Consider the following 13,264-nt stretch of genomic DNA (forward strand, 5'->3'; position numbering starts at 1 on the left):
AGCAACTATGAGTTGGTACTTCTTGCTCCTTCCCTCCACCCCACCCCCACCACCATAAAATAAATAAAATCTTAAAAGAAAAAGAGCGCCCTCTGTCTGCTGTATGGAAAATTAACTACAAGGAGACCAATTGGACTAATATGGCAGCTGCAGAGAAGTACTAAAATACAATATGCATTTTAAAGGTAAAGACTAGAGCAGGGGTTCCCAAACTTTTTACACAGGGGGCCAGTTCACTGTCCCTCAGACCGTTGGAGGGCCAGACTATAAAAAAAACTATGAACAAATCCCTATGCACACTGCACATATCTTATTTTAAAGTAAAAAAACAAAACGGGAACAAATACAATATTTAAAATAAAGAACAAGTAAATTTAAATGAACAAACTGACCAGTATTTCAATGGGAACTATGGGCCTGCTTTTGGCTAATGAGATGGTCAATGTGCTCCTCTCATTGACCACCAATGAAAGAGGTGCCCCTTCCGGAAATGTGGCGGGGGCCGGATAAATGGCCTCAGGGGGTGGCAGTTTGGGGACCCCTGGACTAGAGGATCTGCTATAAAGTTGAAGGTAGAGTGTGAAATGGGGAAAGGACTCAAAGGTGACGCCAAGGACATTTAATGAAATAAGAATAACAACATTTTAACAAAGGAGTTGGCTTGTCTGCAAATATTTTCAAGGCAAGGAACATGTCCCACTGACTTCTGTTCCCGGCACCTAGAATAGTGCCTGCCTGGAACTCAGTGTCTTCTATGTCAGATCAGGTACCTCGTGAGTGTTCCCTGAGGCAGTCATGTCGGCTTCTTTCATGGCTATCACAGAGCCCTGACACCACTGACGTGGGATAAAATACACAGCTCTGAGCACAAACCTGCTGAATGCAAATTGACCACTTATTCAAATCTAGCTTGAATTTATAGGTTATAAATGCCGTTGTGAGCTGCTCTATCTCCAGTAATGCTAACGCACAAACAGTAAATCTAGTAAATCTACAACTGTGACTAAAATTGGCTTGAACTGAGAAATGGTTTTCTGGATAAAAATGAGAAATGTTTAGCACTTCAAAAGGGGAAATACTACTTGCCATCTTTCCATTCTCGGGTAGCGTGATGTATGAAACCAAAGAGTTCATCTGTTGTCACAGCTTTAGGGTTTAAGTCATTCCAAATGGGTTTTCGTTTCATGTTAACATATGTTCGGTTCAGCGTTCTCAAAATCTGAAGGAAAGAAGAAGAAAAAAAAGAAAGCCAAGAAAATTAATACTAGTGCAATCCGAATGGGAAGCAGAAGATTTTGAAGAATTTTCCTTACTCATTATATGTTCCTTGATAGTCTATGTATATTAAGATTCAGAAGGGGAAAAATTTGCATGTGTACATTTTCCTTATCATCTTGAAAAGTTTAATCCTGTGATCCCTTAGGATCCGTTCACCTGATTTTCTGAACAATGTAGACTAGAGAAAGTCACTCTACCATTTGAGATTGGTAACCATGTATGTAAAGTGACGAACTACATGTAAGTAAGTGTTCCTGTTCATGCTACTAAAAACCACTCTGCCTGTATTGTTTAGATTGTGCCTCAAATTTAGCTTGCGTCAGAATGGCTTAGAGCAGGGGTCTCAAACTCGCGGCCCGCCGAACAATTTTGTGCGGCCCGCAGACTAATCCACGAAGTTCAAAATATTTTGGATAAAATTAAGTAAGCCTAGGGGCCTACTTGTATTTTTCATTTCTCTAGCATCCTAGCTAGATATTAGCTTAGTTAACAGCAGTTGTGATGCGAACTACAGTTTCTGGTCGTTTGTGACACTGAGTAAACTGCATGTACGATTGTGCTTGTTATACTGATTTTTTTTTTTTTGTTTTCAACTGCAGTGAGAAAAGTGTTGTGTAACAGTTGCCTTTTGTAGACCTAGTGCAGCCCGCCGAACGGTTGTGATCTTGCTCTGCGGCCCACATGCTGAGTTGAGTTTGAGACCCCTGGCTTAGAGAATGTTAAAACACAGACTGCAGACCCAATCTCAGAGTTTCTGAGTCAGCAGGTCTGGGGTGGGACTGATGACCTGCATTTCTAATGAGGTCCCAGCTGGTGCCTGTGATGCTGGCCGGGACCAGCTTTGAGATCTAGTGACCTGGAGCAGTAGTTCTCAACAGCAGATTGTCTTGAACTCCAGGAAGAGGGCGTGCTACTGGGCATCCTATGATCAGGGGCCAGGGATGCTGCTAAACATCCCACAAGACACAGGACAGGCCCAGCGACAAAGCGCCATCTGGTCCAGAATGTCCGTGGTGCTGAGGCTGAGAATGCCTGATGAGGAGAAGCCTCTTGGAGAAGAGCTCACAGGACAGGGGCCTAATATATGTCTGTTTAAGAAACTGACTCCTTAACCCAAACATCTGCCCCAAAGTATCCTTTTTGCTTTCTGCAAAAAACCGCGGGTTTTATTTCAGATAGTTCCCGTCCTGGTCTTCGCACAAGGCTCAGAAGGACTGAAGAGCAATTGCCAAACACTCTGGAACAAGGAGGTGGAAAGAGCGCAGCCCTGTCTTTGGCGCTCTGGTTACATCAGCTTCAGGAAAGGCTGACCAGACAGAATGGGGAAAGGCTAGGCGAGAGCAGCTGAATGCCTTAGGAATATCACGCTGACATTTACAAAAATCATCAACCTCCTGAAAAGTATAGAATTTAATTATTCCCTCCTTAAACCGTGGCCCGCATCTGGAACTTACCCTAACAAAATAATTTCAGGTCTTTCAGTGATCCACTTTAGTATTTCAATTATCACATTTTTCACTGCAAAGGTCCCTCCACAGGGCCTTCCTTTACGACTGTTCCAGTCAGGGTTCAGATCTAAATATTTATACTGGCCAGTTCCCTACGCACCCATGCTCTAAAATCTCTTATGCCCACTCTGATTATTTATGGTTGATGGCTACTAGTTATGTTCATACCCAAGCACCCTGAATTAAAATGCATGCATTTCTGCATACACTGTCTGTCAACCCCCAAAAATAGTAAGTATGTCACCAGAACTGTCAGTAAGAACAAGCAAAATCAAGCAGGGAACTAAAAATGGGAATAACCACCATGGACTGTCATACTGTGCAGAGTATATCACACCTAATGCACCTGACAGGTACCTCCCAACACACAGAATAGGTACCTCAAAAATGTGGGTTTTCCCTGGCCGGTTGGCTCAGTGGTAGAGCGTTGGCCTGGCGTGCAGAAGTCCCGGGTTCAATTCCCGGCCAGGGCACACAGGAGAAGCGCCCATCTGCTTCTCCACCCCTCCCCCTCTCCTTCCTCTCTGTCTCTCTCTTCCCCTCCCGCAGCAGAGGCTCCATTGGAGCAAAGATGGCCTGGGCGCTGGGGATGGCTCCTTGACCTCTGCCCCAGGCGCTAGAGTGGCTCTGGTCGCCGCAGAGTGATGCCCCGGAGGGGCAGAGCATCACCCCCTGGTGGGCAGAGCATCACCCCCTGGTGGGCGTGCCCGGTGGATCCCGGTCGGGCACATGCGGGAGTCTGTCTGACTGTCTCTCCCTGTTTCTAGCTTCAGAAAAATACAAAAAAAAAAAAAAAATGTGGGTTTTGCTTCCTCTCCCCCCCCCCCCAAGTTTTGTTTTGGCCCTCTAGGGTCCTCTATTCTGAGAGAGTACTGAAGGAAAAGAGTTGGATTTTCTTAATGATCTGAGGAGAACCTAGGATAACTTGGAGAAGATAAGTGTTGACATCTGTGGGTAGGGCCAGTTCAACTCTGAGGCCAGGAGTCTTCTCCTAGAGTCCCTCCATATGTAAACTTTGGATAGAAGAATTCAGGCAGAATCACATGATTGAAGGAGGCATTAAACAGGATGGCTTCCATCTAAATGAATGACTAGGATGTGACTATCTCGTGTGGAAAGCCCACTCCTCATCCCAGCTTACCTTCCCTGTTTAAGTGGGATGTTCTATTTGTTACTCTCTCCCAGTCCCCAACACAAAGGAAAACAGAGTCAACTGATCAAAGAACAGTATCAGAATTTCAGGTACTAACTCAAAATTATGTTGGACTTCACTGAAAGGAACGCAAATAGAATTGAAAGTAGCCTCCCCTCCACCCCCTCAAAAAAATTACTCCTGCTGAGGTTGAAAGCCACCAGACCATTTACTGTACCTTACTCTTCCCTGTGCCCGCGTTCCCAACCACGAAGACAGAGTGCCGCACGGCCAACAGCTCTTCAAGCTGGACAACCTGCAGACCAAACAGCCGGTCACTAGCTTCCTTTAAGGAGTTTGTGGTTTAAAAAAAATAAAACAGCCTGACCAGGCGGTGGCGCAGCGGATAGAGCATCGGACTGAAATGCGGAGGACCTACGTTCGAAACCCCAAGGTTGCCGGCTTGAGCACGGGCTCATCTGGCTTGAGCGCGGGGTCACTGGCTTGGCTTGAGCGTGGCATCATAGATATGACCCTAAGGTCACTGGCTTGAGCTGAAAGGTTGCTGGCTTGAGCAAGGGGTCACTCACTCTGATGCAGCCTCCTACCCCCCTACCCCCCCCTACCCCCCCCTACCCCCCCCCGTCAAGGCACATATGAGAAAGCAATCAAAGAACAACTAAGGAGACTAAGGAGCCGCAACGAAGAATTGATGCTTCTCATCTCTCTCCCTTCCTGTCTGTCTGTCCCTATCTGTCCCTCTCTCTGTCTCTCTCTCTGTTACAACCCCCCCAAAAAAAAAAAAACAAAAAAACCTACTCATTTCTGCCCAATTCTTTCCTTACAATCCAAGCCAGCCCCCACTGACAACATTAAACATTATATACGATACAAGATGGGGCAAAAGCAGGTTTACAGTTGTGAGTACACGAAACACAGACTTTATTCTTGTAATTTTTTTTATTAATTATTGTATTATTTTCCATATGAACAATAGTAAACCTACTTTGGCCCCACCCAGTGTACCAGAAAACTTAAAACGGATGGGAAGGGCAGAGTTGAGTTTCTCCTATTTTCTCTAAACTGAAGAGAAAAGAGCAAAATTACTTTTTTGGTACATGTCACCAAAAAAAAAACCCCAAAATTTTATAAACTAATGAAAAAGATGCCTACATTAAAAATATGACTTAATCATATTTGTGTTTTCATTTTATAAACTAATGAAAAAGATGCCTACATTAAAAACATGACCTAACCAGGCCCTGGCCGGTTGGCTCAGCGGTAGAGCGTCAGCCTGGCGTGCGGGGGATCCGGGTTCGATTCCCAGCCAGGGCACATAGGAGAAGCGCCCATTTGCTTCTCCACGCCCCCCCTCCTTCCTCTCTGTCTCTCTCTTCCCCTCCCGCAGCCGAGGCTCCATTGGAGCAAAGATGGCCCGGGCGCTGGGGATGGCTCCTTGGCCTCTGCCCCAGGCGCTAGAGTGGCTCTGGTCGCGGCAGAGCGGGGCAGAGCATCAACCCCTGGTGGGCGGAGCGTCGCCCCTGGTGGCGCGTGCCAGGTGGATCCCGGTCGGGCGCATGCGGGAGTCTGTCTGACTGTCTCTCCCCGTGTCCAGCTTCAGAAAAATACAAAAAAACAACAACAACAACAAAAAAAAAACATGACCTAACCATATTTGTGTTTTCACCTTCTCACAGATTGAGACAACACGCTCTATTGACTTTGGTATAGACTGCCATATTATGCTTTAAACAAGTAAATGCCAAAATCATACTAAGGTTAGTGTAATACGTAAGTTGAAGTCTTGGTCCAGTGCCAGTAAACGACAATGACTGTCACCGTGCATTTTAAGGGCTGCCAGGACAAGGGAGTCTCCCTTTACCTTGAGGACGAAGCTCTCCTCGGGCTGCAGGCGCAGCTCCACTGTGGACCGCCTGACCATCTGTTCAAAGTCAGGCGCCCTCCTCCGGGGCACAACCAGGGCAGGAAACAGGTCACCAACCAGGCCCAGAAACACAGGGATGTCGTCAGTCACTATCTTAGGCATATTGAAGTCCCTTAGTGCTCTCATGAGCACCTAGAAAAGAGAAGACGCTTTATTTAAAAAGTCAATGCAATGTCTAACAAACACCCACACAGCTAAAGATGTTTTTAATTCTCATATCTGAAGCATGAGGCTCGATACTGTTCTCTACTGGGAGGGCATTCTACCCACAGGGAGATTGAACACTTGCAAGGTCACAGATCAGAACATGAGAAGGCTCTGCTGGTGGTACCATGGACAACCTGAGACTAATGTCATCAAGGAGGTTCTGGTCCATCCCTACCAATGATCTGCTCTGATCCTGAGAAAGGGTCTGGGCCCTTCTCTCCTCCATTCTCAAACTCCAGGATGTAAGTTAACCGGGCCCATTAGACCATTTTGTTCAAAGTACTCTGAGAATCTCAGAAGAATAAACTCAACCATTTTCAGTGTGGGTTCTGTTCTATATTGGCTGAAAACCAAAGAGGGTTTTAGATGTTAAAAGCAGAAGCTTGAACAACAGGATGACTTGTACAGAAGGAGGTAAGCATTTCAACCACAACAATAACATAGCAGGAGAACAAAGAAATGCAAGAAAATCCTGACCCCATCATGAACTGGAACAGAGAGGAAGAGAGAGACTGTAAAAAAAGAAGGTAGAAAAATCTCATAATAAATATCCTTTCACAGAAAAAGAAAATCACAGGATAGATCTATTTTTTCCCACCTTCTCAAGCCATATTGTATGTATACACAGTGCTGTATATCCAATACTTTCACTGAGTATTGGATAGAGAAAAATGGACATGTGGCTGTTACCGTTTCTTCCTAGGAGGGGTAATTCCCTAGGAGGTCAGAATAACCAATGAAGCATCTCGCTGGTGTCTGGTGATCAACATTCCTGTTCCATTCTTCATGCCCATCTAACTAACATCTTATAAGGTGGACGTACTTTCTCCCATTAGATTATGTCTTCATTGACTTTTTCAGGATGAATACCCCAGGATTAATCAGACCTTCTAAATGTTCCCCAGAGGAAATTAAACAGCTATTCCTGAATTAGTTGATAATGACTGCCAAAATATTGTTTGGAGCTGACATTTCAAAAGCTCTTAGAAAATCATATTTTCTTTCCTACACTCATATCCTTTTCCTCAAGAATACTTATGGTCTTTGTAATGTAAAAAAATACCAGTCCTCGAAATATCAAACATTAAAAACAGATGCTATGTTTTTAAAGGTCGTTTTATGCATGACCCACCCTCCAGGTATACACTTCCATTTGTATGAAGCCATTTAGCTACTCAATCAACAAAATCACATTAGTGTTGCATTACCTGATCTTCAGGTCTATTTTTGTCCCCTCGTTTCAGGGAGCCGGCTACAACCAAGACAGACTTCACAGCACGAAGTCCCCAATCATAATGATCCTAAAATCAAAACACAGGCAAATTTTCTCAAAAATTGTGTGAGGGAATAAGAGTCTCTCATTCGAGAAGTATAAGCCGAAAGCTAAGAGTTCAGATACATGCATCCTTCAAGAATTCGATGTAGTATTTCCCTCCCCTCTTTGAAATCGTGACAACCATGTCCCTCCGGCTTCTTCCGGCTTCTCTCACCAGATTCTCTGCCTCTGCCAGCAAATTTCTTCTTCCCACAGCATTCTTTTATTATTTTTAAAAATTCATTTTAGAATTTACTGAGTTCACATGGTTTGCCAGACTATAGAGGTTTCAAGTGGACAACTCAACACACACCATCTCCACACTGCAGCGTGCCCCTGGAACCCGCCCCAAGCAAAGCCTCTTCCCGCCCCACCCCATCCCCCAACTTTGCCTTCCACCCTCTTCCCCTTTGGCTGCTGCCACTCTGTTGTATCTCTGTGTTCTGTATATACAGTGTGTCCGTAAGGTCATGGTGCACTTTTGACCGGTCACAGGAAAGCAACAAAAGACGATAGAAATGTGAAATCTGCACCAAATAAAAGGAGAACTCTCCCAGTTTCATACCTATTCAGTGCAGTTCGATGTGGGCTCATGCACAGATTTTTTAGGGCTCCTTAGGTAGCTATCCTGTATAGCCTCTACAGACTTGTCACTGACTGATGGCCTACCAGAACAGGCTTTCCCCACCAAACTGCCGGTTTCCTTCAACTGCTTATCCCACCGAGTAATGTTATTCCTATGTGGTGGCGCTTCGTTATAAATGCGCCAATATTCATGTTGCACTTTGGTCACAGATTCGAATTAAGTAAGCCACAGAACACACTGAACTTTCCTCTGTACCGTCCACATCTCCACCGGCATGGCCATGGGCTGCTCTGCTGTATACACGATGTTACATCATCACCTGCGCATGCACACATGCTGCCACATCATCCTACAGAAACTGGGAGGGTTTTCCTTTTATTTGGTGCAGATTTCACATTTCTATTGTCTTTTGTTGCTTTCCTATGACTGGTCAAAAGTACACCATGATTTTACGGACATACTGTATGTATTGAATATGCTTTCGGCTAACCTCTTCACCTTCATTTGCCCGAAGCTCCATCCATAAATTTGATTCCTTTCTTCCTTAAAACTGCGATAATCTTTTCACACTCCACTGTATTCCAATTCTTACTTCATGAAAACTGAGTCTCTGAAGTTCTTTGAGGTCATAAATCTGACTTGTTTTCATTTCTTTCATCATCAAAAATAGTCATATTACTTAGATATAAGAGACGCTCTCTAATTGTTTAAAAATTACTACTAAAAATGAAAATATGTAATTCCAACTCCACATTTCCTAATGTCAATGACATTTTTTTCTTCTGACTTTTCCCCTTATGAAATTAAAATGGGATCACTGAACAAAAAGATATTACAAACAAGGAGGAAAATGAAAAATACTCAAAAATCTTATTACCCAGAGACAAATGTTAAATATCACAAATATTTTCCAGTCACTTTATATGTATATGAAACACATAGAAAAATATAAATACATGTAAATTGTAGGTCACGTCGATAGTTTGGTATGCTGTTGTTGTGTTTTGTTTGTTTTTTTTGCATACAAATTGCCAACATTTTCCATGTTAAATTTACTATAGCTTCCCCCCAGAATATAAACTCAGTTATTAAGATGACAACATAAATTTATCTCTCAGATTCCAAATTTCACCCCAATAGTGGGTAACTTACAGAATGAGAACAGGTAACTGGGAGGTTATAACTGCGGTGCTTTAATACTTTTGTTCTGAAACAGCTGCTAAGTAATGTCACTAGGAATTAACAAAAGGTCAAACGACCAAAGTCAAAGGAAGCCAAAAAGCTGAGTTTAAAAATCACAGTGCTAGTCCACGTGTAATGTTTGTGGCGTATCAGCAGCTTCGATGGAACTGCGAGAAGCTGATGACTAAGAGAATAAAATAGTTAAGTTTGACCCATTTCAGAGACCAGAGAACTGGTGAGCAAAAGTTAAAAATAAATAAATAAAAGCAAACTCTTTACTCTCAAATGAAGGATTACCAACAAATGGCTCTCATGGACATGCTTGCCTTCTCTCACTAGAAAATAATATTCTCACCGAGAAAGGGAGGCATCATAAAATTCCACTTATAACATCCGCCAAGTTTAAAGAAAATCATATAGCTCATTGGCAAAAACTGTATTAAGGACAAATTAAACATGAGACTTAAAATGTCCCATGCTTAATTTCAGGGGGAAAAAAAATAAGAATTGTCAAAATACAGATTTTCAAAATTTTATAGAAAAAAGAAACATCCTTGTAAATGTCTAACTGCAGTTTGCAAGATAAATTACCCAGCCTTGGTATTTCAAAAGCTGTTTTAATGGGATGTAAAAACCAAGAGAAAGTAACAAAAGACTTCTCACCTGCTTGGAGAGCAGCTCCCTGCAGAGCGTGTACAATGCAATGAACTTCCGGGCTAATGAGCGTGCGTCCACAAAACCTTCGGCGACTAACATGATTTCACAGATTAGCTCAATGTCAGGGGCAACCATGGCACAGGGTCTGAAAAGCAAATATGAAATCTGGTTTTAAAATATGATAAGGTAAAAGGTACAAATTGCCGAAATCAAACTGATTAATCTGTATCAACATTCTAACCATTCCCAAGCAGGTCACAATTATCTGTCAATCACAGCTAACAAGACCTTTCACTTTAACTTAAAAAAATGTCTATTAGGAACTAGATACACACAAAAAAAGATGCAAAGTTGTTCCAGACTTTCATGGCAAAAGCAGGGGTGCATTGTCTGCTGATTCATGTGGAATAACTTCCACTGTGGCTGATTTTTATCTACCAACGCGACCGCTAAACATGGAGCTGGGAAGAGCTACCCACTAATGCACCACCGTACACACACAATAGACCTAAGTTATCTTAAGAGCGCGTTTAAAAAATAGAGTAAATTAATTAGGAAGTGAGTTTTCAGTATTTATCACCTTTGTTTTTAACAGTTTATTTAATCAAAAGTGTATATAGTTTTTATTAGTGGCTGTACTTAACAAGCCACCTGGTAAAATCCACGAAGATTTAACCATTAGCTCTTTTATGCTCATACAAACTATCTATAGTATACCACTGCCTAAGGCCAGACTACAGACAAAAGTTTATAAGATGAAAACTTATAAAAACATAGCTTTCAAATCTCCTTCCTTTTGGAGGGGGACTTCCAAAAGTCCCCCGCAAAGACAACTGCTATTAACAGCAACACTTGATAAAATTCCACTCAACTGAAGTCAAGTGCAAAAGAGGAGTCAGGATAAATGAATAAATTAAGCTCATTATTTTATACTTCTTAAACATTCCAAATATTTATCCACCTGGTTTTGTAAATATAATTGCAGTCTACTTCATGCAGATCTAATTTTTCATCCTAAACATTCCCCCGGTCCCCCCCCACACGATCCATGTTAATGAGTACACATTTCCATCTAAGCCGGCCCAACAATTTCCCCCACATTTTTTACTCTTCAGCATATGAGAGAAGTAGTCATGATGAAGAGCAAATAAGGGAGAGAAAAAAGCTAGCAAATTTGCTTAATTGATACTTGCATTCATATTGACAACTAATATCGTTCTTCATGCTGCAGAGGGTACTAAAGGCTTTGCAGGCACACTCTCCCTTCCTTCTCACACTTCCCTGGCTTTCCCAGAGGTGCAGGCTAAGATTCTGAGAAGCACAAGCACGTGCCCTAGGCCACATGGCAGGTGAGAGATGGAATCATGATCTCTCAAGGCTCGTGTGGAAGTGCTGCTCACCCACTCCTAAGTGTTACTGTCATCATCCAAACTGTCCTTCAAACCTTGATGGTCCGGTCCTTTCACCCCAATGTAAATGATGCTGTACTTAGTTGAACCAGATTTATGAAAGCTTTACAAAACAATTTCAAGTTTTAAGACCCAAATCAAGACATGTGTGAGATGAATTGGGTTACAAATGTAAAAATAATGGAAGGATGTACAATTTTCAAAGGAAAAATGTTCTGTAATTATTACATTTATTTCTAGACTAGTTAGTCTCTAGAATTTTTTTCAATAAAAATAGACATTATAAAATTGCTATGCTATCTACCAAAACAAGTCTTTAATAGAAATACTAACAAAAATGGAAGAAAATACAGATGAATAGTCTAGATGAGAAAAACAAGCAAATTTTAAGCTTAAAAGAATCAAAAGAAATCACACTAAAAACCACTGAGGTTCTTACATTATATGTGAAATAGTTTATTGTTTTGAAGGCAGACTGTGAATAAAGATGCATATTGTGGACACTAAAGAACTAAAAAATAAAACTGATCATCAAGTTAAAAGAAAAAATTACCCATATCAGACATAGCCTTCAGGACATTACTACAGATAATAAGAGAATATTAAGAGCATATTAATGCTAATAAATGAAATAATCTAGATAACCAAAGAAATTCCTTAAGAGATGCAAATGATCAAAAACAAATTCAAGAAGAAATTTTAAAATTTGAATAATTTCATAGATATCAAAGACATTGAATTATCATTAAAAAGATTCCAACAAAGAAAAGTCTAGGCCCAGATGACTTCACTGATTATGTCTATCAAATATTTAAGGGGCAAGTAATACCAATCTTGCAACATCTCTTAACAAATAGAGAAGAAGAGAACATTTGCCAGCTCATTTCATGAGGTTATCATTACTCTGATGCCAAAACCAGATGAAAATATTATAAGATACTACAGATCAATGTCCCTCACAGCATAGATGTTTAAATCTTTAACAAAATAGTAGCATATTGAATCTATTGATACATATAAAAATAGTACCTCCTGACCCAGTGAAGTCTATATCAGGAATGTAATATTGAATTGTTTCACATTTGAAAAATCAATATTGTTCAGCACATTAACAGAAAAAAAAGGAAACCTGTAAGAAAACTATGAAACAAAACTTCTAGAACAACACATAGTTGAAATTTTTTTTTTTTGCAATCTGGGACTAATCAAACGTTCTTAACTAGGATAGAAAAAAACAAAACAAATTGATAAACTATATCTCATCAAATTTAAAACTTCTATCTTGGATGAACACCACTAAGAAAATAAAAATAAAAGCCACAAATTGAGAGAAAGACATTTGCAATAGATGTATTTAATAAAGAAATTGTACACAGAACACAGCACTTCACAAAAGATGGATGGGAATGGCCAGCAAGTTACAGGAATGATGTTCAACATCATTAGCCACCATGAAAATGCAAACAAAGCCCTTATTCGCAAACCACTACAGGTATTGATCGACTTACGACCTATGGAACTTATAACCATTCGACTTTACGACCACAATTGCTAGCCATGACTGCTCCGCCTCTGGCAGCGCAAGTGTTGCCCAGCTGGGCATACAACAGTGTGGACCAGCTTCTGGCAGGACTACCATCTCCGCGTGCACCATTTCAACTGTTATCCCAAACTCGGTATAGCAATCTGTATTTTGTGTCTTGGATATTTTTCATCAAACCCCTCCCAAGATGTCTACCAAGAGGAAATTGTCTTTGTCTTTGACTTAAAGATTTTTATAACATCATTTCACAATACTGTACATATAGCCCACTCAACTTATGACCAAATCGTGTTACGACTGGTCTGTCAGAACCAATCGTGGTCGTAAGTCGAGCACTAGCTGTACATATCTATGAGACTGGCTAAAAGCAAAAATACTGACAATGCCAAGTTCTGACAAGAATGTAGAGCAAGTATAAAATGATACAACCATCTTGGAAACCAGATCGGCAAATTCTAACAAAGTCAAACATACCCTTGCCATGTGACTTAGCAATTTAGCG

General features: G+C 41.3%; 1 protein-coding gene across 5 annotated transcripts in view; it reads right to left on the reverse strand.

Annotated features, from left to right (window-relative positions):
• DNAH11 (dynein axonemal heavy chain 11) overlaps positions 1-13,264 on the reverse strand; it is a 302,981-nt gene that overhangs the window by 174,739 nt on the left and 114,978 nt on the right. For all 5 annotated transcript variants that reach the window (XM_066354493.1, XM_066354491.1, XM_066354490.1 and 2 more), the window contains exons 36-40: positions 9,817-9,955; positions 7,279-7,371; positions 5,801-5,995; positions 4,157-4,234; positions 1,087-1,219 (exon numbers count right to left, since the gene is read on the reverse strand). In XM_066354493.1, the coding sequence (XP_066210590.1) occupies positions 1,087-1,219; positions 4,157-4,234; positions 5,801-5,995; positions 7,279-7,371; positions 9,817-9,955 (638 nt within the window). The remainder of the gene's footprint in view (positions 1-1,086; positions 1,220-4,156; positions 4,235-5,800; positions 5,996-7,278; positions 7,372-9,816; positions 9,956-13,264) is intronic.

The sequence above is a fragment of the Saccopteryx leptura genome, chromosome 12, assembly GCF_036850995.1.
Source record: "Saccopteryx leptura isolate mSacLep1 chromosome 12, mSacLep1_pri_phased_curated, whole genome shotgun sequence".
NCBI lineage: Eukaryota > Metazoa > Chordata > Mammalia > Chiroptera > Emballonuridae > Saccopteryx > Saccopteryx leptura.